The sequence below is a fragment of the Pleurodeles waltl genome, chromosome 7 (genome assembly GCF_031143425.1).
Source record: "Pleurodeles waltl isolate 20211129_DDA chromosome 7, aPleWal1.hap1.20221129, whole genome shotgun sequence".
NCBI lineage: Eukaryota > Metazoa > Chordata > Amphibia > Caudata > Salamandridae > Pleurodeles > Pleurodeles waltl.
Window position 1 is genome coordinate 957,675,646 of NC_090446.1, and position 27,854 is coordinate 957,703,499.

The window sequence follows — 27,854 nt, forward strand, 5'->3', positions numbered from 1 at the left end:
TGGACCAAGTACCCAAATGGACGTCCGTGAGTGCCTCATTAAAGGGAAGAAGGGGTTCTGATGTGGAAGACCCCTGGCTGAAGCACGTTGGTTAGGGTATTAGGCCTAACTTCCCCAGAAGGCAACTCAAGGTCCACGACCTCAGCCACCCTTCGACCACTACGGAATAGGAGGCGCCCTCCTCTGTAGCCACGGTAGGAGGAGAGAGCATACCAGTATCAGGGGAGGTGTCTAGACCACTGGCATCACTCAAATCCTACACCCAGTCTATTTGGGGGTCAAGCTGGTATTCTAAAGGGTCCAGCGTCCCCTCCAAACTCTCTGCGTATCCATACCCATAAGCATAAGGGTCTGGATCAACCCTGTGCCAGAGAACGGAATCGGCGTCAAGCGACATCGTTCCGGCTCTGGGTCGTCAGGTATGAGGATGGGATCGACGTCGATTGTGGGCCCAACCGACGTCGGGAGCATAGACGTCTGACCCGATGCCGGGGATGGTCACTGTGAAATGATTGGCGTCTGGACAGATCCAAGATTGGATCCGGAGGAGGCCTCCGGACCCGTGGCCAAAGCTGACAACTTCAAACCCGAGGGGGCCCCCACCAACTCACCTGTGCCCAAGGGCGCCAAAGGTGGGTCGGTCTGCCCAAAAATGAGGTGCATTGCCTCATAAAACTCTTTGAGCTGGGCAGGGGTGGCTCCGGCTCCTGGGAAGTCGGGGAAGCATGGAGCGGACCCAGATGAAGGCTCCGAGGACGGACGCTCTTCCCGCATCGCATCCTCAGTGCAACGGGGTGAAGTCGAAGAACATTTGTCCTTCCTCAACTTCTTTTTCTTATGAGCCGAATGTCCTTAGGACTTCGAGGATGAAGAGTAGTGGTGACTCTGTGGTCAGTCTCTAGACCTTCCTCTCGAACGAGACTGTGAGCGCCACGGAGTCGAGTGTTGGGTCGCCATTAGCTTTAAGGACCACTCCCTTAAAGCTTTCGGGTTCATGGCCCGACACTCAGAGCACGACTTCTGGTCGTGATCACACTCCAGGCACGAAAGGCACATGAGGTGTGAATGTGACGCCGCAAGGACCTGCGGCACCCCACTTGCGGACCGTGGTCAGATCGGCAGTCCGTGTCCTGGACGGCCGTTTCTGGCCCGGGCTGCGTTTCGGGCCGCTGCCTATTTTTCTGTCCACAGCTCGACCGGTACATTTTCTTTGGGCGCTGCTTCGCGCTGCACCCGCCTTTTGCCCTTATAATAATTTTTACCCATTTTTTCTGTCTTTTTTCTTTTTGTTGTTTACTCTTTCCTTGTGGTTTCCCTTTTAGCCATCTTTTCTTCTTCCCAGGAGTCTGTGTTTCCTTCCCTGCATGCTTTGCTTCCTCTTTTACACCATGGCTATTTTTCCATTCACTTTAATGTGGCTTTTCCCAATTCAAGATGTTGTCTTCGGAACTTCCTGCGTGTCACTTCCCGTTTGCCAGTATATAAGAAAACATGGAGAGAGTATGAGGGAGACAAAGGAAACTAGGAGGAACACAACCGTACTAAGCTCTCTCTCTATATATATAACCAAAAATCACACAAAGAAGTACGGGGTTCACTAATAAATCAAAGAGTGAAAGTCCGGGGTACAACTTGTGCCCCCGACTAACTGAGGTCCTTATTAGGAGGATGAGGTCAGTATGAGGTCAGTAAAATGCTGTGGAGTATTGGAAGGACACGGGGGAATTCCCTTTACGGACTAGGTGGTCTCACACACTATATAGTGTCATGCTTCATCATTTGACCACCTAGTTCCACCCAGGTAGGACAGTGCCACCTGGGCGGACTCAACCTCACTGTTAAAAGAACAGGAGGGAGTGCGTAAATAAATTCTTGGTCTGGAAAGTTTGGGATCCAGCTAACCTAGGGAAAACAAAAACACCTAACCAGTCACCTGTGTGAAGTTACAATTTAATAATGGTGTCTGTTTGGTGTGGTTAAAAACATAAAGTGGGACACCTCCATGAGAGCAAGGACTCACGGGGTCACCTATCTAAAAACCGGTAGCCAACATGTTTCTGCCCTTAGTAGTGAGCCAAGGAAGGTCTCGGGCATTCATCAGGGCCTCGAATCCCTAAGACTCAAATTAGAGTTAAAGAAACTAGTCCCCATTAGCAGAAAGTGTAAGAAGTAAGATGAAAGGCCTACCTTACCCAAGGAATTACCTTGAGGTGGCCTGGGGAATGCAAAACAGAAAAGCAATTAAAGCATTAGTGAAACACAACACTGCACAGCAAACCAAACACACATGTGACAGAGAAATTTACTCATGCACAGTATATATACGTAGTAGGCACTACTACCACTAAAAGGAAGTAGAAAATCTTACCCTATCCCTAGAGGCTAGTGGCCTATGGTATCCAGGAGGGGGAGTGTCCCCTTATTGTCAAACACTAAGGGTAAATAAAATAAAACAAAAGAAGCAAGGTAAAGGGGTTCACACTTTAATGGAAGATGATCCAAAGTTGTGTCAGCGTCTGTCTAAGAAAAAACTGAAAGAAAGAGAAGCCCAGCCGGTTACCAGCATTTTCTGGGAAAGAGGGGCTGGTTGGAAGGTCTAAGCCAGATGAGGGTAATTAAAAAGACTATTAAAAAATTGTAGTCAGAAACGGATAGTGCATGAAAGGACCCAAGGAAAAAAAGGGATGAGATATCTTATCTGTGCTGTGTGAAGTCCGATCAGTCACTCACTGCCTCAAAGGGGGCGCTCGCTGTGTGCCTATGCCGTCCTCTCCTTGGACCGCTTGATAGAAACGGCCAAGGAGAGGCGGTCTCTTTATTGAGGGTGTTGGAAGGCTGGCGCGCAAAATTAGCATCGTCATCAATGAGGGTCCTCGTAACAGGTGTTGAAAATCACCCCCGCGGGCCCGTGGTGCAGCCAGAGACCGACACGGAGACCGGAAACGTCTCTCCAAAGTCAGGTCAGGCGACCCGGCACTGAACTGTTGGAGGTCCGGGGCAGCCGGGAATAGAAGTTTCTGGCTGCCTTGCGGATCTCCAAAGAACTGTGGAAGCCCCGAGGTCGCTGGGAAATGTAGTCCCCAGTGGCCGCGCGGGGCTCCAATATGAGAGATAAGGAGAAAAGGGCTCCAAAGAGGAGAACAAGGGGAGAAAGGGTAACACGGGGGAAAGAGGAGGGACTAGGTGGTCAAATGATGAAGCATGACACTATATAGTGTGTGAGACCACCTAGTCCCTAAAAGGAATTCCCCCGTGTCCTTCCAATACTCCACAGCATTTTACTGACCTCATACTGACCTCATCCTCCTAATAAGGACCTCAAATTAGTTGGGGGCACAAGTTGTACCCCGGACTTTCACTCTTTGATTTATTAGTGAACCCCGTACTTCTTTGTGTGATTTTTGCCAGTATATAAGCACAGTTGGTCTTCTGTTCTTTGCGTTGCAAGCGCTTCTGTTCTAGTGGTGCTCCTCGCTCCTGTATCCGGTGATTTTTGGACTTCTCCAGTTTTTTCTTGTCTGCAGTGTTTTGCTGTTCCAGTTCACATTACGCTTCTATTTTTTCTCACCTCTTTTTCAGGAGTTCCTTGCTTCTGAGGTTTTACCAGGATTGTTTTTTTTTCCTCTGGGACTCCTTCTGGAGGTTACGGTCTGCCTGGTGTTACTCTATCAGCAGCACCGTGGCTTCTGGAAAAGGTCGCCCTTACCTTGGTCAGTCCAGAACCAGCAAGAGACCAGGTGGTGCTTCAAGACTGATAGATAACCGCGGTAAGAAGCATTCAGATCGTGACAGCGGATCAGTCACAACATCATTCGGTGATAGGAGTCGCAGGGCTTAAAACCGGTCTTGCGGTACATCCTTCGACGCATCCACCAGCGCGTCAAAAAGAACTTGACAAAAATGTTGTTGTATTAAAAAAGTGAATGAGGTAGCTCTCTCGGGATCTGCGCGTAGGCTGGCGTGGAAAGAAAAGAACTGACGTCAGCACGCCGGGGTGGTGCATATATACGACCGCGATGTCATCACAGTGAACACGACACCAACGACGCCCGCGGAGCTTCGACAGACGCCACCTGATGGCGCGCAGAGGTACTGCTCGAAGAAAAATCTACGGATCCAGACTGACGCCTGGGGGAACTCAAAGGTAAGGAATCTGCAACTAGAAGTCTCTATCAGATAGTGATCTCACAGGGGCGTGCACACTTCTTTGAGCATCCTGATGAGGTGTAGAACTGGCTGGAGTTCTGGGAAGCCCCTCTGTGAGAGTCAGGTTGGGACATGGTGTGGGGACTGCATCGCACCCTGGCCGATGGGGAGGAGATGGTTGATTGCAGGGCTCTGGGGGAGGGCCTCCCCTCCCCCAACAGAGTAACAATAAGTGAGGACGGTTCAATTCAGCTCCTGCCAGAGAGTGGGTCACAGGGTCCGATGGAGGAGGGGCTCAGCGCACATTCAGGCTGGCGCTGCAGAGGAGGGACTGGAATATTCGGTTGACAGTGCCTGAGACACTGACGGCTGATCCCAAGGCATTGTGCACATTTAGGTGAAATTCATGTCCGACTGTGTTCTGAGAGTGTGCTTGGCCCTTTCTGCCAGGATGTGTGAATCAGGGTGTGTGTGGAATGTGGTGCCCTTATTTTGTATATCATTAAGGAATTCAGGACTTGAGGGGTTGGGGTGTAAAGCACTGCTCTTCACCAGTGTGTGTATATTGACACTTTGAGGCTGTCTGCCCACTTGAGGGCTTCTTTCCCCCCTCCTCCTACCTGATAGTCTCCCCCTTGTCTCTCCCCATGTGTGAGTCGTGTTGGTTGGCCTCTTCTCTACCCCCTTCTCCTCCTTCCCTGGACTGTTTTGGGCAGGGTGGGCTTTACTCCTCCCGTTGTAGTATCTCCACTGATCCTACATTGTGTGGGGAGTTGGCTGGGCAGGGTGAACATCAAGACCCTGTCCCAGTTGGGCAGCTTTTGGGTAGAAGTACTGTCCTGCCACTTTCCTGGTGGTGGTTGTATGTAGACTTTTGTTGCTTCTATGTGGATCCGTTGGTGGGGACTGTTATTGGTTGGGGTGTTGTAGGTTGTATTTTGTTTTAGGTGTGCCCGTTGGTCATGGGCGGAAGTGCATGGGATGTACTATGTGTCCAGCTGCAGAATCGCATACAAATTTTTGATGTGGAATGTGTGGGGGTTGGGTGGTTATACCAAATGCTATAGAGTGTTATCCTTTCTGAAATGTCACAAGGACTGAATAGCATGTCTCCAGGAGACGTGCCTGAATGATACAGAGCCTGGTCAACTTGCTAAAAAATGGAAGGGACAGCTGTATCCTGCTTAATTTTCTACTTATGCAAGAAGGGTACTGATTTGGGTGGCGCCAGGGGTCCCCTTCACACTGCAGTATTCAGAAGCAGTCGCGGAAGGTCGATATGTGCATGTGCAGCATCTCCTGGATGAACGGGCAATCTCAGTCCTTAACACGTATGAGCCCAATACAGACGATGGGGAGTTCTACTATGGGCAAGAACTGATCGGGCAACACTTAGACGTGGCATTACTCTAGATGGGGGACTTTAATTGTGTTCTGGATGGGGAGTTGGACAGGTTGTAGGCCCGCATGGGCACCAAGCCTAGGACGAACGCTGCACTGAGCGCCGTAATGCACAATGTGGGCTTGGTGAAAATCTGTAGGACGCATCACCTGTGCCGGTCTCTCACTCACAACACATAGTAGATTGGACCAAGTACTCCTAATTAGGATTCCTATAGATAATAATGTGTCTGTGTCCTACCTGGTGAAATTCCTTTTGGATCATACCCCAGTCAGTCACAACATAGGGTGGGGTGGTGATACATAGAAGGCGTCCTCACTGGAGTCTTTCTGAGGATATACTTTTTGATATAGAGGGTGGTGAGACTATTGAACAAAAACTGATGGACTATATGGAGCATAACTGGGGAAGCACGGACAAGAGAGCCACTGAGTGGGAGGTCCTGAAGGTGGTCATGCAAAAGCATTGAATGGAGTTAACATGCAGAGTAAAAAGACAGCTCCCGAATGAGCTTGCAGACAAGGTGGGAGCCTTAGTGAGAGTGAAGGCTCGGGATGCGTGGACGCCGGAGGCCCGGAGGGAGAAAGCAGTCATTCAGCATAGTATAGCAGAGCTCTGGGATAGGTTGGATAAGTATACAATCAAGCAATATAGACGAAAGTGATAAATCGGGAAGACTACTGGCATGGATACTGCGCTGGGAGGTCGTGATGATGCCTGGTGTACATTTCAGGGGGCCAAGATGACATACTACAAGTCACACTTGAAGCAGTCCTGGAAACTTTCAGGTCACATTTTGAAGGGGTATATAGAAGAGACACAGGGATTATGGGGTCAGGAATGCTGGCATTTTTGGGGGAACTTGAGCTTCTCAAAGTGACAAAGGAGGTGCGTCTAGATTTAGACACAGAATACATGCTAGAGGTACCTGCAGGCGGCCCAGAGGCTGCTTCCTAAACAAATGGTGCTTGGTTGGATGGGTTACCACCCACTTTTACCAAACTTACTTGGCCATGATCATGTCAGGACACACACACACCATAACACTGCCGGAGGCCCTAACTCTGTGTTTCTGTCAGCTAGGTATCATGGTAAAGCCCAAGGGGAAAGAAATGCACTACAAGTATATACAACTGGCACTGGCTCTTGCTAAAAGACGGGAGGCAATTACTTGGATGGGACAGAGGGTGGCATTGCTGTCTCATTGGGTGAGGGATGTCAATGAGTGGACACTGGCTGAAGAAATTCATATGTAGTCCAACAGAACTGATAACAAATTGCAGGAGGACACGGAGGTGTGGGTGGGAGTGTGTGAGCGATTACTGGCAGCTAAGAATGACTCTAGTGAAAGCGAGGGGGACTCAAATGGATGATAACTTGGAAAAATGTTCTGGATATCCATGTGTTGGTGCATGATTTGTGGAACAATTGCGGTCTCTACTGTTCTAATGTCAAACTATGTGATGCAATACCTGTTGGTGCTCCTTTCTGATGTGGGGAATACCGTCTGTGATAAGATACTGTAGCAAGATGGCAGTATTATGTGGTGTGTGTTTCTTACCATGTAATATTAACATTACCCAGAAGCAGACCTCGGGTTCACACCAATAAACCTTAGCTCAGTCCTGGCTGAGTGGCAAAGAGCAGTCAAACTACTTCAAGGAACATGTGTAAAGCATTTCACAACACCAACATGGACAATAAGTAATTGACACTATTCGAAAGAAATCTAACACCAATTTAGAAAAATAAAGCAGATTTTTAACTTAATTTAGACACCAAAACAACTTTGTATCTTATATACCACCGGAGTTGTGGATTTTTAAAGCGTTTAAAAATAGATGCACTTTTAGTTGTCAATCGAATACCATAGAAGTCAATGGGGGAAATCACAGTGTGCAACTGGTCATTTGTAGGGTAAGTTCTGTGGAACCCACCTGGAATTAAGGTCTGAAGGGTCCCTAGACCAAGATTCTATAGACAGTACCTTTTTACCTTGCCCAGGGAGTCCGGTTGCAGAGGTAGCCTTGCTATCCTTAGAAAAGACCGGGAACAGCGACAGCTGTCAATCAAAGATGCAGCATTCTGCAAAACCACACCTGGAGATGGAGTTACACTGTACCCTTGGGGAGTAGAGGTCTTTGGGATCCCAGGATCCGGATTCCATAGCTAGCACTCCACATTCTGCAGCTCTGGGTGCAAAGGTGGCTTTGCACATGTCAATTACAGGAGGGTCACGCCAAAGATGCTTTGCCACTTAGTCTAAGTGGCTTTCTTCAGGATGCAGCATCTCAGCAGAGGGGTCGTTGCCGAAGTTGGTCACTACTTCTGGGATTTGCTCTGGAGTTGGTGACGTTCACAGACAGATGGGTTACTGGTCTGGTGACCCACAAGCCTTGGCAGCAACAAAACTAATCCACGGATACTTTGTTGGCTGGAGGTAGACAGGAGTGGTGAAGTGGCTCGAAACGTAGGAACAACATCACTGGCCTAAATGATGATATTTCGTATCAGGAAGACGTGAAATAACCCTTGATAACTGTTCAAAAGTAGACATGGTTCCCAATTCCTGACATCTTGTCATTCCTCTCAATATCAACATTACAACTCAGAATCCCGATCAGCTATTTCATAGCACCAAGGTTTTCCTATAGTTTTCCACCCTGAGGCCACACCACGTATTTCAGAGGCTGGTGTGAGATTACATTCTTGTTACCACTGTACTGCAAGCTTACATACATTTGCAACGTGGCATAGTTTGATCAAATTTATTATTTTTCCATTTGTTGTTTAATATTACTTCCCAATCCGTTCTCTTCTTGTTCTGTAACATGGTTTATATGAATATACTACATTGACAATACTCATCCCTAGACACAACCTTTATCACAGCAACAAAATCAAACACGAACAGCATGGTGGCATCAGTGCGCAAAGACTTTTACCCACTCCATGAGTGTCTGCATCACACGTCAAGAGAGAGGTAGTCTATTTTTCCACTTTAAATTGTGACCCATTGCTGCTCTCCAGTAATATTCAGATAAGGGAGTCACAGGGTAGGCTAATCACTGGTGTTTGCCCTTGACACGAGTACTCAAATATTTTTCTGATTTCTTTACCATATGCAGGCTCCAATTCGTCAACTAATTTGTGATTATCATTATACTGGTTGTTACACAGTGTGTGACTACAGGGCATGCCCGGGCCCCTCATGCATGAGGAATAAGTTATCCACTTTTGAAGTAAGCATACTAATATGTGCAAGGGATGTTTAGTGAGTGACTGATATGCTGCATTTACAATATGTGTTATTCCAATATTACACTGCGCTATTTCTCACACACCTGTGTTTTACATTGTTTTTGTTCAGCTTCACGACTGCTGTGCCACCACCTTCTGCCACTCTGGTCTTCCAAGACCGGTAATGTTGTTGCAACCCAGGGATTACGACAGTCTTTTTGGAGTCTTCTATCTGTATTTTTTGAATGTCTTGTGTTTCTATTTTATGGGTACCGTTCCTCTGTCACCATAGATATATCCACAATCTGCACATGGTGTACAGCAAAAACTGTAATAGTGGATTATTTAATTTGTGCATGGGAGTTTGTTGCACTGTGGGATCTCAGTCCTGAGAAGGCCTGGGACACTGTATGTTCAGAATGGATGGTAGAAACATGGTAACCTGAGGGACAAGGGAGTCATTATAACACTTACACTTCCAAATTAGTGTTTTTAATAGCCCACTTCGCATTTTCCAGAATAAAGGGTAACATTAGGACTTCACAGTATTGGATGTTTATGATTTTTTAGACAGATCCCATACCTCATCAGCTGTAGCTTGCAGTGACTTCTAAAGTGCTCTCAAAGTTTCTCGAGCACATTTGCGCCCCCCCCCCCAAGGTACACTGTTGGGCACATGTTATCATCCTATGATGAAGCATGACACCTGGGTATTATGTGAGTATCTGTCAAAATGTTTTATTATCATCCAAGGCATGCATAATAATAGTGGATGGCTCATTCAAAAAGGAAAATGTCACTTACCCAGTGTACATCTGTTCGTGGCATTAGTCGCTGCAGATTCACATGTTGTGCATAGTCCGCCGTCTGGTGTTGGGTCGGAGTGTTACAAGTTGTTTTTGTTCGAAGAAGTCTTTTCGAGTCCCGAGACCGAGGGACTCCTCCTCCTTTGTTCCATTGCGCATGGGCGTCGACTCCATGTTAGATTGTTTTCCCCGCAGAAGGTGAGGTAGGAGTTGTGTATGTTAGTAATAGTGCCCATGCAATGGAATGAATAAGTATGTACCAACTAAGGTTTAAGTAATATATTTACAAATGTACAAATGTTGAAGATAACTTCCAAACGGCTACAGGCTCCCGGGGAGGCGGGTGGGCACATGTGAATCTGCAGCGACTAATGCCACGAACAGATGTACACTGGGTAAGTGACATTTTCCGTTCGGTGGTATGTGTAGCTGCAGATACACATGTTGTGCATAGACTAGTAAGCAGTTATCTCCCCAAAAGCGGTGGCTCAGCCTGTAGGAGTGGAAGTAGTCTGAAAAAGTTCTTAGTACGGCTTGACCTACTGTGGCTTGTTGTGCGGATAGCACGTCTACACAGTAGTGCTTAGTAAATGTGTGAGGCGTAGACCATGTGGCTGCCTTACATATCTCGTTCATTGGAATGTTTCCTAGAAAGGCCATGGTAGCGCCTTTCTTTCTGGTTGAATGTGCCCTTGGTGTAATGGGCAGTTCTCTCTTTGCTTTAAGGTAGCAGGTTTGGATGCACTTAACTATCCATCTGGCTATACCCTGTTTTGATATTGGGTTTCCTGTATGAGGTTTTTGAAATGCAATAAACAGTTGTTTTGTTTTCCTAATTTCTTTTGTTCTGTCAATGTAGTACATTAGTGCTCTTCTGATGTCTAATGTATGTAGTGCCCTTTCAGCTACTGAGTCTGGCTGTGGGAAGAACACTGGTAGTTCTACCGTTTGATTTAAGTGGAACGGTGAAATAACTTTTGGTAAAAATTTTGGATTGGTTCTTAGGACCACCTTATTTTTGTGTATTTGAATAAAAGGTTCTTGTATAGTAAACGCCTGAATTTCACTTACTCTTCTTAGAGATGTGATGGCAATGAGAAATGCAACCTTCCACGTTAAGAATTGCATTTCGCAAGAGTGCATGGGTTCAAAAGGTGGGCCCATGAGTCTTGTTAAGACGATGTTGAGGTTCCATGAAGGAACAGGTGGTGTTCTTGGTGGTATAATTCTTTTCAGGCCTTCCATAAACGCTTTAATGACAGGTATCCTAAATAGTGAAGTTGAATGGGTAATTTGCAGGTATGCAGATATTGCTGCGAGGTGTATCTTTATGGAAGAGAAGGCTAGATTTGATTTTTGTAAATGTAGCAAGTATCCCACTATATCCTTTGGAGATGCATGTAATGGTTTAACTTGATTATTATGGCAGTAGCAAACAAATCTTTTCCATTTGCTTGCATAGCAGTGTCTAGTGGATGGTCTTCTAGCTTGTTTTATGACTTCCATACATTCTTGGGTGAGGTTTAAATGTCCGAATTCTAGGATCTCAGGAGCCAGATTGCTAGATTCAGCGATGCTGGGTTTGGATGCCTGATCTGTTGTTTGTGTTGTGTTAACAGATCTGGTCTGTTGGGCAACCTGACATGGGGTACTACTGACAGGTCTAGTAGTGTTGTGTACCAAGGTTGTCTTGCCCATGTTGGTGCTATTAGTATGAGTTTGAGTTTGTTTTGACTCAATTTGTTTACTAGATATGGAAGGAGAGGGAGAGGGGGAAAAGCGTACGCAAATATCCCTGACCAGTTCATCCATAGAGCATTGCCTTGAGACTGCCTGTGTGGGTACCTGGATGCGAAGTTTTGGCATTTTGCGTTCTCCTTTGTTGCAAATAGGTCTATTTGAGGTGTCCCCCAAATTTTGAAGTAAGTGTTTAGAATTTGGGGGTGAATCTCCCATTCGTGGACCTGTTGGTGATCTCAAGAGAGATTGTCTGCTAGTTGATTTTGGATCCCTGGAATAAATTGTGCTATTAGGCGAATGTGGTTGTGAATTGCCCATTGCCATATCTTTTGTGCCAGGAGGCACAGCTGTGTCGAGTGTGTTCCCCCCTGTTTGTTTAGATAATACATTGTTGTCATGTTGTCTGTTTTGACAAGAATGTATTTGTGGGTTATGATGGGTTGAAATGCTTTCAACGCTAGGAATACAGCTAACAATTCGAGGTGATTTATATGCAGCTTTGTTTGATGTACGTCCCATTGTCCTTGGATGCTGTGTTGATTGAGGTGTGCTCCCCACCCTGTCATGGAAGCATCTGTTGTTATCACGTATTGTGGCACTGGGTCTTGGAAAGGCCGCCCTTTGTTTAAATTTATACTGTTCCACCATAGAAGCGAGATGTAAGTTTGGCGGTCTATCAACACCAGATCTAGAAGGTGACCCTGTGCATGTGACCACTGTGATGCTAGGCACTGTTGTAAGGGCCTCATGTGCAGTCTTGCGTTTGGGACAATGGCTATGCATGAGGACATCATGCCTAGGAGTTTTAATACCGTCTTTGCCTGTATCTTTTGTGTTGGATACATGGCTTGTATAACCTTGTGAACATTTTGAACCCTTTGTGGACTTGGAGTGGCTATTCCCTTTGTTGTGTTGATTGTCGCTCCTAAGTATTGCTGTGTTTTGCACGGCAGAATGTGGGATTTTGTATAGTTGATGGAGAAACCGAGTTTGTAGAGGGTTTGTATGACATAATCTGTGTGGTGTGAACACTTTGTGAGGGAGTTGGTCTTGATTAGCCAATCGTCTAGGTACGGGAATACGTGTATATGCTGCCTTCTGATGTGTGCAGCTACTACTGCTAGGCATTTTGTAAATACTCTTGGTGCGGTTGTGATACCGAACGGCAACACTTTGAATTGGTAATGTATTCCCTTGAATACGAACCTTAGGTATTTCCTGTGCGAGGGATGTATCGGTATATGGAAATATGCGTCCTTTAGATCTAAGGTTGTCATGTAGTCTTGTTGCTTTAGCAGTGATAACACGTCTTGTAGCGTGACCATGTGAAAGTGTTCTGATTTGATGTAGGTGTTTAGTGTTCTGAGATCTAGGATTGGTCTCAGTGTTTTGTCCTTTTTTGGTATTAGAAAGTACAGTGAGTAAACTCCTGTGTTTATTTGTGTACATGGTACCAATTCTATTGCGTCCTTTAGCAGTAATGTTTGAACTTCTAGTTCTAGAAGGTCTAAATGCTGTTTTGACATATTCTGTGTTTTTGGTGGGACATTTGGAGGGAGTTGGAGAAATTCTATGCAATAACCATGTCGGATAATTGATAAGACCCAAGTGTCTGTTGTTATCTCCTCCCAAGATTTGTAAAACTGACTTAGTCTTCCCCCCACTGATGTTGTGTGAAGGGGTTGAGTGACTTGTGAGTCACTGTTTGGTTGCAGGGGTTTTTGTACTTTGAAATTTTCCCCGGTTTCTAGGGAATTGTCCTCCTCTATACTGGCCCCGAAAGCCTCCCCTTTGGTACTGTCCCTGGTAGGTAGACGGTGTAGATTGTGAGGTGCTGGCTTGTGTGGCTTGACCCCGAAACCCCCCTCTGAAGGTTGTTTTGCGGAAGGTGCCGAAAGTGCCTCTGCCCTGCGGGGAATAGAGTGCGCCCATGGCCTTGGCTGTGTCCGTGTCCTTTTTCAATTTCTCAATTGCCGTGTCCACTTCGGGTCCAAACAATTGTTGTTCATTGAACGGCATATTGAGCACCGCTTGCTGTATTTCCGGTTTAAAGCCAGATGTGCGCAACCATGCGTGCCTTCTTACGGTTACTGCGGTATTTATTGTTCTTGCCGCTGTGTCCGCTGCGTCCATAGAGGAACGTATTTGGTTATTGGAGATGTTTTGTCCCTCCTCAACCACTTGTTTTGCCCGTTTTTGAAATTCTTTGGGTAGTTGCTCGATGAGATGCTGCATCTCGTCCCAATGGGCTCTATCATATCGCGCTAGGAGCGCCTGAGAGTTCGCGATGCGCCACTGGTTTGCAGCTTGTACTGCGACCCTTTTCCCAGCTGCGTCGAACTTGCGGCTCTCTTTATCTGGAGGTGGTGCATCGCCTGATGTGTGCGAGTTGGCTCTCTTGCGAGCTGCCCCTACCACGACTGAATCTGGTGGCAGTTGTGAGGTGATAAAAGCAGGGTCCGTGGGCGGTGCTTTATATTTTTTCTCCACCCTTGGAGTAATCGCTCTACTTTTGACAGGTTCTTTGAAGATCTGCTTTGCGTGCCTTAGCATTCCTGGAAGCATAGGTAGGCTTTGGTAGGAGCTGTGGGTGGAGGAGAGGGTGTTGAAAAGGAAGTCATCCTCGACAGGTTCTGCGTGTAACGACACGTTATGGAATTCTGCTGCCCTAGCTACCACCTGTGCATACGCTGTGCTGTCCTCAGGTGGTGAGGGCTTGGTAGGGTACGACTCAGGACTATTGTCTGATACTGGGGCGTCGTATAGGTCCCAAGCGTCCTGGTCGTCTTGGCTCATGGTGGTATGAGCCGGTGAATGTGACGGAGTCTGTGCCGGTGATGTGTGAGTCACAGGTGGAGGAGAGGGTGGCGGAGTTACCTTCTTCACCATTTTTTGTGGTGTTTGTTCTTGTGTTTGGAACTCGAGTCTCCTTTTTCTCCTGATTGGGTTAAGAGTGCTGATCTTCCCTGTCCCACTTTGTATGAAGATCCGCTTTTGTGTGTGGTCTACATCAGTGGTCTGTAACTCTTCTTCAAATCTGTGTTTGCGCATTTGAGAGGACAGTGATTGTTCCTCTGTATATGAGCTGGCAGTTGGTTCGGTTGCTGGTCGTTTTGGCACCGAAACTGTGTCTCTGCTTGTTTTCGGCTCCGAGGAGATTTTTTTTTTTTTCGGCGTCGAGCTTTCTCGGCGTCGATCTTCCTCGGTGCCGCTGTCTCTGCGTCGAGCAGCTTCGGTTCTGCTGTCTCGGCGTCGATCTTTTTCGGCAGCACTTTCTCGGTCCCGAGATTGCTGCGTGCCTGTGTCTCGACCCGAGTCGGACGATCTCGGCACCAGTTCGGCCTTTTTCGGTGCCGATGGACAGTCACCTACTTTATGGGTTGAGCCATGGCCTGTTGGCAGTGGCGTCCCCTGGGCCTTGTCTGTTTTCTTGTGTGGTGCTTGCTTCGACGTCTTACTCATGGTTTCTTCGACGTCGAATTCCTCCGAGTCCGATTCATGGATGGAGAAGGCTTCCTCTTCTTCTCCTTGTCCCTCGAACCCTCGGTGTCCTGTCGGCGTGGACGCCATCTGCAATCTTCTGGCTCGCCGGTCACGGAGCGTTTTTCGGGACCGAAACGCACGACAGGCCTCACACGTTTCTTCCTTGTGCTCGGGCGACAGGCACAAGTTACAGACCAAATGTTGGTCTGTATATGGATATTTATTGTGGCATTTAGGACAGAATCGGAACGGGTCCGTTCCATCAGTGTCGATGTTACACGCGGTCGGGCCGACCAGGCCCCGACGGGGGATCGAAATTACCCCGAAGGGCTACCGGAGCTCTTCACGATTCGGTGTCGATTCTATTCTTACCCGATACCGAGCGAAACAATACCGACGTAGTTTTCCGAAGTTAAGACTATCTTTCCGTCCCGAAACTCGGAGCGAAAAGGAACACGTCCGAACCCGATGGCGGAAAAAAAACAATCTAACATGGAGTCGACGCCCATGCGCAATGGAACAAAGGAGGAGGAGTCCCTCGGTCTCGGGACTCGAAAAGACTTCTTCGAACAAAAACAACTTGTAACACTCCGACCCAACACCAGACGGAGGACTATGCACAACATGTGTATCTGCAGCTACACATGCCACCGAACATTCTATTCCTTTAGAACTCTCCTTTCTCTTGGACCTAGGTAACTTTTGGATTGTGCAGGGCAGGACAGCCATATTGGGCTCTGCCTTGCCTTTCACCTGCACGACAGCGCTCATCGACCACCGTCAGTAACATCAGTGGCCACCACCTGTGACCCAACACAGGCCTTCATGTAGTTACTAACATACTGCAGTGCCGCCCAACTCAGAATCTGCACACTTAAAGTGAGACAGAAAACTATTTGATTTTTTTTTTTTTAAACTATACAATGTCTTTGCTGGCTTACTTACCTGGGTTGCACATAGGTTCTCTTTTAAAATATCTTACGTGGTTAAAGACACCTGCTGTGGAGATCTCTGCGTGCAATTTCAGGGGCTAATAATAATGGCAAGATAATGCTGGTGGTTAAGGTACTTGCTGGCAAGATATGTGTTTTGTATCGTCAACGTTTTAACACATAAAGCAGTAAAAAGGGTTAATGAGCCTGTTGCAAAGCACAACGTATAACAGTAAGACCACAGATTTGTGTTTTATGTAGATAGCTCATTGAGTAACTACCTTTGTCACAGAAATAGTTTTTATCTGGCAGGTCATGAGTTACAATCCTTCTTCAGTGACCTATGAACTGGCATCAAGCACCTGTATGAAACTGCAACTCAAAGGTATTAACATTTTATTTTTTCCTAATCTTTTGTTATTATAAATTTGCCCCAGTTTTCTTTTGCATCTGGCAAACAGCACCGTGCCTGCCCTCATCCTCCTTCGACCACAAGACACTGGATTGTGTGAGCAAAACCAGATGCATCGCACATCACAGGTCCAGCACAGAGCACTACCGAGCCTACAAACCAAGAAATAATTTCACAAACAGCACTGCACCTGATCCCACGTGATGCAGACCCACATGATTTTACTTATCTAGCACTGTGCTGGCTCAATTTCCTGCACTGACTACAAGCACACACACAACAATGATGCTGCAATGAGCCAGCCTCTCAATCTCTCTGTGATTACCCTGTACACAGCACCATATGTCGCCCATGGACCTGTAATTACCCGCTTCACCTCAAGTCCAGCACACATGCCTCAACAACAGAAGCATTTCTGTTGCTAGAAAAAAGGAAGGATATTCTTTAGCATTTGTAGTTTAAGAAAGACAGCGGAACAGACTTTTTCAATTTATGGTAAGAAAGAGGATCCTTCACTTTGCAAAGATCAGTACTTTAGCACCTCTACAATGACCCAACAATGCACCAGCTTTGCAACAGTGTACTGACCCGTAGCAGCTCCTCTGGTAGGTCTCCTCCATCATTGATCCCTCTGTTCATAGCAATGAAGCGCTCCACACCTGGCTTGTCCTTCACGTTGGGGTTGTGGAGGCTGGTATTCAGCATAATGATGGCAAATGACAACACATAGCAAGTGTCTGAGGAGATAAGAGAACAGCGCACCAGTGAAAGACAATCTGGCAGTGTCATTATAAAGGCATCAAGTTATGACATTTTCCAGGTTGGAATGGAATTGGGGGGTGAGGAGGAGGCTTATTCACACTGCAGGTGTTCAACCACTCAGAACAGACATCCTGGAAAGAGAATAAAGTAAAATGTGCTGCTCGTACATTCAAGGTATTGTACTCAGTTCTGAAGGCTAATCTGGAATATTGTGCTTGGTCTTGAAGGCTACACCTGAAGAACATTGCTAAAGGCCTCATCAGCTGACTGTTGTTCAGTTCTAGACACCATATTGGGTTAATGGTGTCTAGCTTCGAATGCCTTATCTCCAATATCATGTCTTAGAAGCTACATCTTGAGAAATATGTCCAGTGGGTTGTGCTCACATGTGGAGCCTTGTGTCCAGTTCTGGAAGCCGAATCTGATGTATTGTATGCCTTACTGAAGATTACAGGTAGGGCACTATGTCCGGTTTGGGTGGTAACATCTTCAAAAGGTTAAGAAGCACAGTCAAAACCAATAGGTCTGGCTTATAATTGAAACTACCTTGGATGCCTCCTTCCATGCAGTAATTCACTCATTCATCCACAAACTTACTCATCGTCCGTGCAGTCAATCACTCATCTATGCACACATGCATCTATCCATCAACTCATTTTTGCTATTAATGATAACACACGTACAGTCAACTTCCATGAGATGGGTGTGAGTGATGTCTGTAGTACCAGGCTGCTGCTCTCTGGAGGTGTAAGAGCTGTCAATAATATGTGACTTCTAATCAGTGAGTTGTGCACTCCCATAACATTGAGAGCACTACGTTGGGAGTCACTACATTGCACATAAGCTTTCCTACTTTTACATCGAGAGTTACTACATCGCATGGGACATAATATCGCAAGTAAGTACGAGTATATAGTAATATTTTTTAATATGCATGTTTCTAAACAACAGAATAGGGAAAAGGTTTAGAAAACAGAAAATAATAATGATTCAGTAAAAAGCAATCAAAATGTAAAATTAACTAAATTCATCAAAAACCACAAAGGATTAGTAAACAGACCAATGGAAAAGTTATATATTATATGTTTGGGTGTTTTTATTATACAATATGAAACTGTATAAAACCCATGTATCAGAGTAAACTGTAAAATAAAGAAAATATTTCACAGTTGCCAATGGAATACGGATTTAATCGCCATAATGACAGCCTACAAAACACCCTGAAGAGCTTTAGTCTATTCTTGGCTACTAGAATTACACGGGTTGGAGAACCAAATTATGCTGCAACATTTTCTTAAATATGACGCACACAAAATAAACGCAATTGCATGGCACATTTTGGCACGATTTTCATCTACTTTAGCTAGAATGTTTTTGTCAAAACTACTAATTATGCTACAAATTAGGTGGCAAATGCAGTAATTCCATAATTATGTGCTAAACGCTGCAGTTGAGAATCGCATAAATCCACTGTCCGTTGTTTTATCAACAACTTACTCATGAAATGTAAATCTATTTATTTACAATCAATGCCCACTGCAATTTGAAGAACATAACTACCACACAATATACATGTAAAATGAAAATGATAAAGGGTGACGTGTAATACGGTCCTATATTGCCATCTCGGGATTCTGGTGACATTTACAAGCCATCCTGCTTCAAACTCTTAGTATATAAGGTCAGCAGAACTGCTTGATGGAAATACTGGGCCATATTACACGTAGACCCACACTGTATTATGTTTTATATATAAAACTAAATAAATATAAATAAATGAAAACTGTTTAAAAGATTAAAACTCATAACTAGAAAAGAGGGGGCTTGTGGGTTAAACCTGATAATACAAAATCTGGAGAGGAGGTGGGATTTACCCCTCATAAAAGAAAAAAGGAGAGTTGGGTGGTGTCACCCCTCCCGCCCTCCGCCCAATATGGACACACACATACCACCCCCTTGAAACATGTACCAGGCATGAATCTATATATAGGAATGCTTTAGCCTAAAATTCAATTTATACATATTCATACTCATCTGTACATTTGAAAACACTGCCAAGATTATTTGCACAGTTACATGTCACACTGATTTAGTAAAATAAACATTTAATACATGTAAAAAAGAGTCCTGTGCCCTCGATTTCAAATGTGTTATTGCCTTTGCCAGTCACCATATGGTCTGGATGAAGGCTGCAGAGGCCTGCCTCACCCGGGAACAGGATACAATGTGGGTATCTGCCTCATCCTCAGTGCAGAGCTTTAACTTGCCATAAAACAAGTATGAAATGGAGTGTGTCCGGTGGGCTCCAATGATTGTTGGTGTCACAGGAAGAAAAAATTAAGGCTAATCGTAGGATGCTAATGAGGAGCGTATCACAGCTTTTGCCAACAGATGCAAAATTATTGACCCATTTTCCTCCTCCTTTTTCCCACATAAGTTACTGAATGTGAGAACAATTTAGAACTATCACAATTCCCAAAACACAAGGTCCTTTACCCTGCTCAAGCTGGGTTATGTCTTGTACACAAAACAGTGTTAATGTTAGGAGTTACTCTGCAAGATCTATGGATGCACTTGGACAAGAGTGGTTACCAATGCTTATGCCTTCATCTTTCAGCAACAACTGACACCATCACTTCATCCTAACTCAGCAACTCTAAACTGGAAGATGAGAGGCAGAGCTCTGTATGTCTTTCGTACTAACTGCTAGATCACACCTGAGTTGTGTCTATTCCTTTTTGTTCTACTCTTAGAAGTCTATCATAATAAATACAATCTGATTACAAGCTATGCCCCACCCTTTTTAATTTTAATTTTCCTTCTTTTTCTTTTCTTATGCGGACGATAACCAACTCTTTTTATCTGTTTGTCTGCATGGATAACACAAAGGTCCCCTGAAGTTGCTCTCGCAATGTGAAAGGGCCTCAATTCATTGAAATGGAACACCTATAAGATGGAGGTTCTAGTTCGAGGAGGATCCACTCCAAATGATTTGACACTTGGTGGCCAACCAAAATGTACTGCATTACTTCCCCCACTACTACAATTTGCAATCCAGGCTGTGTCTATAAGGACAAACTATCATGCAACCCACTAATTAATAAAGGTACTTCCGCTGTTATCTGCATTTAAAAAGAGTATCTAAAATTGATCTGCTTCTATGAATAGAGTGATGCAGATTCATAGGCTGAATAGTGAATACCTCCCTTGTGCTGTCCTAATATCTAACAATTTGAACTGACAGACCACCTAGAGACCTCACCTGAAAGGATGTGGTTGGTCTTACTGGATCGTTGAAGACAGGAGAGTTCTGTTCAAGTGCCTTTAGATTGTCAACAGCCAGTCTACAAATCAGCCTGCACTGTATTTATTTTTAACTCCCTTTAATCTTGCACTCAGCTATTTTCATCTGCGTTTCTTCTCTCCATCACAACTGTCCCAGAGCCCGCAAAGAAGACACAGGGGGTTATTCTAACTTTGGAGGAGGTGTTAATCCGTCCCAAAAGTGACGGAAAAGTGACGGATTTACCACCAGCCGTATTACGAGTCCATTATATCCTATGGAACTCGTAATACGGCTGGTGGTATATCCGTCACTTTACCGTCACTTTTGGGACGGATTAACACTCCTCCAAAGTTAGAATAACCCCCATAATCTCTTCCTATCTCACTCCTAGTGGTTGGAATAGTTTGTTGCTTGCACTTCAGAGTCAACTACATTCAGATATTTGCTAGGCATCTACTTGTTCAGCTTATTGTAGTGTCAAGACGCCCATAAGGGCTGCTGCCACACTTTACAAGAATCTGCCAGCTGTGTGAATTAAGAAACTAAAAGAACACTAATCGAGTTTTGACTTTCTTATTTATGTTCTGACTTTAGATGACACTGTTTATTTCTGTGAACCCCAAGGCGAGTGTATCAGGGAATAATGGGTCGAGAAATTGTAGGCCTTCTACTTTTTGAACTTGCTACAAATATGAATTATAAGTAACAAGTAAACATCCCGAATAATCAGTGGCATCTTAAAAAACAGCCCAATTTCTTCTTCACACAAAAACATATGGACTGATAACGAAGCACTTGCTACGGACATCATATCAAAAGTGCAACTTGCACATAATATAAGACTCATGTGAATGAAGTGGTTCTATCTGACAGTGTATGGCGCATGCACGACTTTCTAAACTATCAATAGACGAGATGCTACCAGGTTGGATTGGCACACACCTGTGGACTGGAAAACACCAGGATTACACTGGCAGTACCGCTGAGCAAATGCTTCCATCATACGGTCGATCTTCTGGGCTTCTCCAGGCAGTCGGAAGCTCCATAGAAACTGTCTGTGGGTCAGAAGCAAGCAACGAATTAAAGCATACAAATACAATGTACTCCCTCTGTACAGAGTATAACTATACATTAATTCTACCTGGAATGTCAACACACTTTTCCAGTGTCTCAAATGTTCTCCTGTATGCCTAGAGCTCTTGCATGCTCAATGTCTAAAGCACTAGCCATGTGCTGCTGTGTCGTTCTGGCCTTCCCACATGCTCCTCGATCTACCTCTAACTTTCATGTAGTCTCAGGTTTGCCTTCATCTCTCACTGTATCCTTATTCTGCCTGAACCTTCCCAGTACTTGGTCCATCTACAGCTCGAAAGTGCTGTGCAATATCCCTAGACATCCCCATGTACTTCTCAGCTGCCCTTCAGTCGCCACAATCTTAGCCTGCCAATAGTTTCTCAGGTTCTTCAGCCTATCTACATGCCCAACGTGCTCCTTAGCTCATTTGTTCCCTCAAATTGCTATACTATGTGTCACAAACTACAATTGTAACAATTCTAAGTAATTTCCCCCAGGATCAGAACTCAGCACATCGACTATTCTGCACAATATGCCATGCAAAGTCTGCCCACAATGCTACATCACATCCTGTGCCTGAACATCAATCTCCTGGTTATCCACCATACGAATCCAACCAGCCTTCCCCTTGATATTTTTATTCTTTTCCATGTATGTTCGTTCCACAAATACCAATGTGGATGCAGCTGACTCTTCTAATCGGCCCACTTACCTTAAAGCCTGCACCAAGTTGAGGTCCATGAATTCGTGCAGCTCTACGAATGCATGTAGGACCTGGATGTTAAAGTCATCTCTAGGAATAGAAAGAGAATTCAGGCAATGAGCAAACCACCATCCACACTGACAACAAGGTACATTCCATCATTAAATATTTCACCATGCCACCTTTAATTAACCTCTTTCACTTGGACAACCCTGGCCCTCTCTTAACATGACAACTACAGGCAACAACAAACAACTTAGTCGTCCCTCACCCAAACACAAGGGCCACGGACCACATAAAAGAAAGGAGCCCGACACAATCAATGTGGCTCTCACTAAACATGAAGACCATGACCATCCCTTTAACAAACCAGCATAGTCCTCCCTCAACTCAAAGACACTGGACCGCCTGCAACCAAACACTAGGCATGCTCGATGCTAGTTCAGCAGCCAGTGCAAAAATCTAGGGCAAGAGGTCACTCTCAAACAAAGGCACTGGTTTTCTCAAATGAAACATATGATTCATCCCATGATTAAAGATAAAAGCTTCCATTAAAACAAAGACAATGATATGCAATAAAACCCAGAATAATCGTCCTATTTAACCAAAAGTTCAGCGGTCTGAGAAAAAGCTAAAAATGAAAATAAAGCAAAAACAAATCTTCAAATAAGGATATGGGACTCATTCAACCAGAAAAGGCAATGGGGATTCTTCAACCAAACATCAAAGGGACGTATTAATCTTAAAGTAACTTTAAAGTCACTGACATTTGCAACCTAACTAGATATCAGGAAAGTTGATAGGCGCTCCACTTGCCTAGAGACAGTACCATTGTTGCTTTTCACAGTCTGAGGATGTGGTCAGACCACTGACAAACAACTTTTGAAATCTAAATGGAATTCTACTTTTGCCTCGTTTAAAACCCTAAAATGAAAAACAACCCAGAGCTTCTGCATAACTTTTGGCACGAGACGTATGAATTTCATCAGCAAATCTTTGTATTTTTCATTGGCACAAACCAACTCCAATGCTCTACTTACCGTAACTGCTTACGTGGACAGTGTATCTACAATCTCTTGCAGCACCACTAGATGGCGCCAGGATTCCAACGGACTTAAACAAGCATTTGCAATGCAATAGGTCTCACATTTGCCTGAGTTAGAGCTATTGGTGTTGCAAATTCATAACTGGACCTTTCTTGCCACATAAATTGTTCAACCCGCCTTCATAATTTTGTGTTTTCCTGCTACATCATTCTAGTGGCCTTGCATATAACTAAACCACTTCCATTTACCTTCTTCCTCTATCTGCAGCCAAAAAAAAAAATGTGGCCTTTTAGCATTCTAATCTGAATCTGTCATCAAAATTCCAATAGAATAACACTTTCACCATCCCACCATCAGAGTTGCTGACTGGCTAACACAATTACCAAAAAAGACACAAGACAGCCATGGAGGAGTAATGAGAGAAATAGACTAGAAGGGTCACCCAAACATATCAAGAGTTTTCAAACAGTCATTGTAGGAGGCTGGACTGGCTTGTAGTGAGTACCTAGGGGTACTTGCACCTTGCACCAGGCCCAGTTATCCCTTATTAGTGTATAGGGTGTCTAGCAGCATAGGCTGATAGATAATGGTAGCTTAGCAGAGCAGCTTAGGCTGAACTAGGAGACGAGTGAAGCTCCTACAGTACCACTTAGTGTCATATGCACAATATCATAAGAAAACACAATACACAGTTATACTAAAAATAAAGGTACTTTATTTTTATGACAATATGCCAAAGTATCTCAGAGTGTACCCTCAGTATGAGGATAGCAAATATACACAAGATATATATACACAATACCAAAATATGCAGTAATAGTTTTAGAAAACAGTACAAACAATGTATAGTTACAATAGGATGCAATGGAGACACATAGGGATAGGGGCAACACCAACCATATACTCCAAAAGTGGAATGCGAACCACGAATGGACCCCAAACCTATGTGACCTTGTAGAGGGTCGCTGGGACTATTAGAAAATAGTAAGGGTTAGAAAAATAGCCCACCCCAAGACCCTGAAAAGTGAGTGCAAAGTGCACTAAAGTTCCCCAAAGGACATAGAAGTCGTGATAGGGGAATTCTGCAGGAAAGACACAAACCAACAATGCAACAACAATGGATTTCCAGTCGAGGGTACCTGTGGAACAAGGGGACCAAATCCAAAAGTCACAAGCAAGTCGGAGATGGGCCGATGCCCAGGAAATGCCAGCTGTGGGTGCCGACGAAGCTGCTACTGGACTGTAGAAGCTTAGGTTTCTACAGGAACGACAAGGGCTAGAGACTTCCCCTTTGGAGGACGGATCCCTCACGCCGTGGAGAGTCGTGCAGAAGTGTTTTCCCGCCGAAAGACCGCCAACAAGCCCTGCTAGCTGGAAATCGTGCGGTAAGGGTTTTTGGACGCTGCTGTGGCCCAGGAGGGACCAGGATGTCGCAAATTGCGTCAGGAGACAGAGGGGACGTCGAGCAAGACAAGGAGCCCTCTCAGCAGCAGGTAGCACCCGGAGAAGTGCCAGAAACAGGCACTACGAGGATGCGTGAAACGGTGCTCACCCGAAGTCGCACAAAGGAGTCCCACGTCGCCGGAGAACAACTCAGGAGGTCGTGCAATGCAGGTTAGAGTGCCGTGGACCCAGGCTGGACTGTGCACAAAGGATTTCCGCCGGAAGTGCACGGAGGCCGGAGTAGCTGCAAAAGTTGCGGTTCCCAGCAATGCAGTCTGGCGTGGGAAGGCAAGGACTTACCTCCACCAAACTTGGACTGAAGAGTCACTGGACTGTGGGAGTCACTTGGACAGAGTTGCTGGATTCAAGGGACCTCGCTCGTCGTGCTGAGAGGAGACCCAGAGTACCGGTGATGCAGTTCTTTGGTGCCTGCGGTTGCAGGGGGACGATTCCGTCGACCCACGGGAGATTTCTTCGGAGCTTCTAGTGCAGAGAGGAGCCAGACTACCCCCACAGCATGCACCACCAGGAAAACAGTCGAGAAGGCGGCAGGATCAGCGTTACAGAGTTGCAGAAGTCGTCTTTGCTACTATGTTGCAGTTTTGCAGGCTTCCAGCGCGATCAGCAGTCGATTCCTTGGCAGAAGGTGAAGAGAGAGATGCAGAGGAACTCGGATGAGCTCTTGCATTCGTTATCTCAAGTTTCCCCAGAGACAGAGACCCTAAATAGCCAGAAAAGAGGGTTTGGCTACCTAGGAGAGAGGATAGGCTAGCAACACCTGAAGGAGCCTATCAGAAGGAGTCTCTGACGTCACCTGGTGGCACTGGCCACTCAGAGCAGTCCAGTGTGCCAGCAGCACCTCTGTTTCCAAGATGGCAGAGGTCTGGAGCACACTGGAGGAGCTCTGGACACCTCCCAGGGGAGGTGCCGGTCAGGGGAGTGGTCACTCCCCTTTCCTTTGTCCAGCTTCGCGCCAGAGCAGGGCTAAGGGGTCCCTGAACCGGTGTAGACTGACTTATGCAGAAATGGGCACCAAATGTGCCCATGAAAGCATTTCCAGAGTCTGGGGGAGGCTACTCCTCCCCTGCCTTCACACCATTTTCCAAAGGGAGAGGGTGTAACACCCTCTCTCAGAGGAAGTCCTTTGTTCTGCCATCCTGGGCCAGGCCTGGCTGGACCCCAGGAGGGCAGAAGCCTGTCTGAGGGGTTGGCAGCAGCAGCAGCTGCAGTGAAACCCCAGGAAAGGCAGTTTGGCAGTACCAGGGTCTGTGCTACAGACCACTGGGATCATGGGATTGTGCCAACTATGCCAGGATGGCATAGAGGGGGCAATTCCATGATCATAGACATGTTACATGGCCATATTCGGAGTTACCATTGTGAAGCTACATATAGGTAGTGACCTATATGTAGTGCACGCGTGTAATGGTGTCCCCGCACTCACAAAGTCTGGGGAATTGGCCCTGAACAATGTGGGGGCACCTTGGCTAGTGCCAGGGTGCCCTCACACTAAGTAACTTTGCACCTAACCTTTACCAGGTAAAGGTTAGACATATAGGTGACTTATAAGTTAATTAAGTGCAGTGTAAAATGGCTGTGAAATAACGTGGACGTTATTTCACTCAGGCTGCAGTGGCAGGCCTGTGTAAGAATTGTCAGAGCTCCCTATGGGTGGCAAAAGAAATGCTGCAGCCCATAGGGATCTCTTGGAACCCCAATACCCTGGGTACCTCGGTACCATATACTAGGGAATTATAAGGGTGTTCCAGTAAGCCAATGTAAATTGGTGGAATTGGTCACTAGCCTGTTAGTGACAATTTGGAAAGAAATGAGAGAGCATAATCACTGAGGTTCTGATTAGCAGAGCCTCAGTGAGACAGTTAGTCACTACACAGGTAACACATTCAGGCACACTTATGAGCACTGGGGCCCTGGATGACAGGGTCCCAGTGACACATACAACTAAAACAACATATATACAGTGAAAAATGGGGGTAACATGCCAGGCAAGATGGTACTTTCCTACACAACCCCCCCCCCCCCCAAACGAAGGACAATAAGACTAGCCATGACCTGATGAGTCTTCATTGTCTAGGTGGAAATATCTGGAGAGTCCATCTGCATTGGAGTGGCTACTCCCAGGTCTATGTTCCACTGTATAGTCCATTCCCTGTAGGGATATGGACCACCTCAACAATTTAGGATTTTCACCTTTCATTTGTTTTAGCCAAAGTAGAGGTTTGTGGTCTGTCTGAACAATGAAGTGAGTGCCAAACAGGTATGGCCTCAACTTCTTCAGTGCCCAGACCACAGCAAAGGCCTCCCTCTCAATGGCAGACCAACGCTTTTCTCTAGGGGTCAACCTTCTACTAATAAAAGCAACAGGTTGATCCTGGCCCTCAGAATTAAGTTGTGATAGGACTGCCCCTACTCCTAATTCAGATGCATCAGTTTGGACATAGAATTTTTTAGAGTAACAAGGGCTTTTCAGGACAGGTGCAGAGCACATGGCCTGCTTCAGCTCCTCAAAAGCTTTCTGACAGTTTGCTGTCCATAATACCTTTTTAGGCATTTTCTTGGATGTGAGGTCATTAAGAGGGGCTGCAATGGAGCCATAGTTCTTAATGAACCTCCTGTAATACCCAGTGAGGCCTAGGAAGGCTCTCACCTGAGTCTGAGTAGTAGGGGGAACCCAATCAATAATTGTTTGGATTTTCCCCTGAAGTGGTGCAATCTGTTCCCCACCAACAAGGTGTCCCGGATAAACCACCTTACCCTGCCCTATCTGGCACTTTGAAGCCTTGATAGTGAGGCCTGCCTTTTGCAGGGCCTCCAAAACTTTCCATAGGTGGACCAGGTGATCATCCCAGCTGGAGCTAAAGACAGCTATATCGTCCAAATATGCTGCACTGAAAGCTTCCAGCCCTTGCAGGACTGTGTTCACCAACCTTTGAAAAGTGGCAGGTGCATTTTTCAATCCAAAAGGCATTACAGTAAACTGGTAATGTCCTCCAATGGTTGAAAATGCAGTTTTAGGTTTAGCATCTTCTGATAATTTGATCTGCCAATACCCTGCAGTCAAATCAAAAGTGCTTAGATACTTGGCAGATGCCAGTGTATCTATGAGCTCATCTGCCCTGGGTATAGGGTGAGCATCAGTTTTGGTTACCTGGTTGAGACCTCTGTAGTCTACACAAAACCGCATTTCCTTCTTTCCATCTTTGGAATGAGGTTTTGGTACAAGTACCACAGGAGAAGCCCATGGACTTTCAGAGTGCTCAACCACTCCCAGTTCTAGCATTTTCTGCACCTCTTGCTTTATGCAGTCCCTGACATGGTCAGGCTGCCTATAGATCTTACTTTTGACAGGCAAGCTGTC

General features: G+C 45.7%; 1 protein-coding gene across 3 annotated transcripts in view; it reads right to left on the bottom strand.

The window, feature by feature from the left end:
• CYTH1 (cytohesin 1) overlaps positions 1–27,854 on the bottom strand; it is a 670,960-nt gene that overhangs the window by 302,126 nt on the left and 340,980 nt on the right. For all 3 annotated transcript variants that reach the window (XM_069199671.1, XM_069199670.1, XM_069199672.1), the window contains exons 6-8: positions 21,996–22,076; positions 21,152–21,264; positions 16,750–16,898 (exon numbers count right to left, since the gene is read on the bottom strand). In XM_069199671.1, coding sequence (XP_069055772.1) covers positions 16,750–16,898; positions 21,152–21,264; positions 21,996–22,076 — 343 coding nt within the window. The remainder of the gene's footprint in view (positions 1–16,749; positions 16,899–21,151; positions 21,265–21,995; positions 22,077–27,854) is intronic.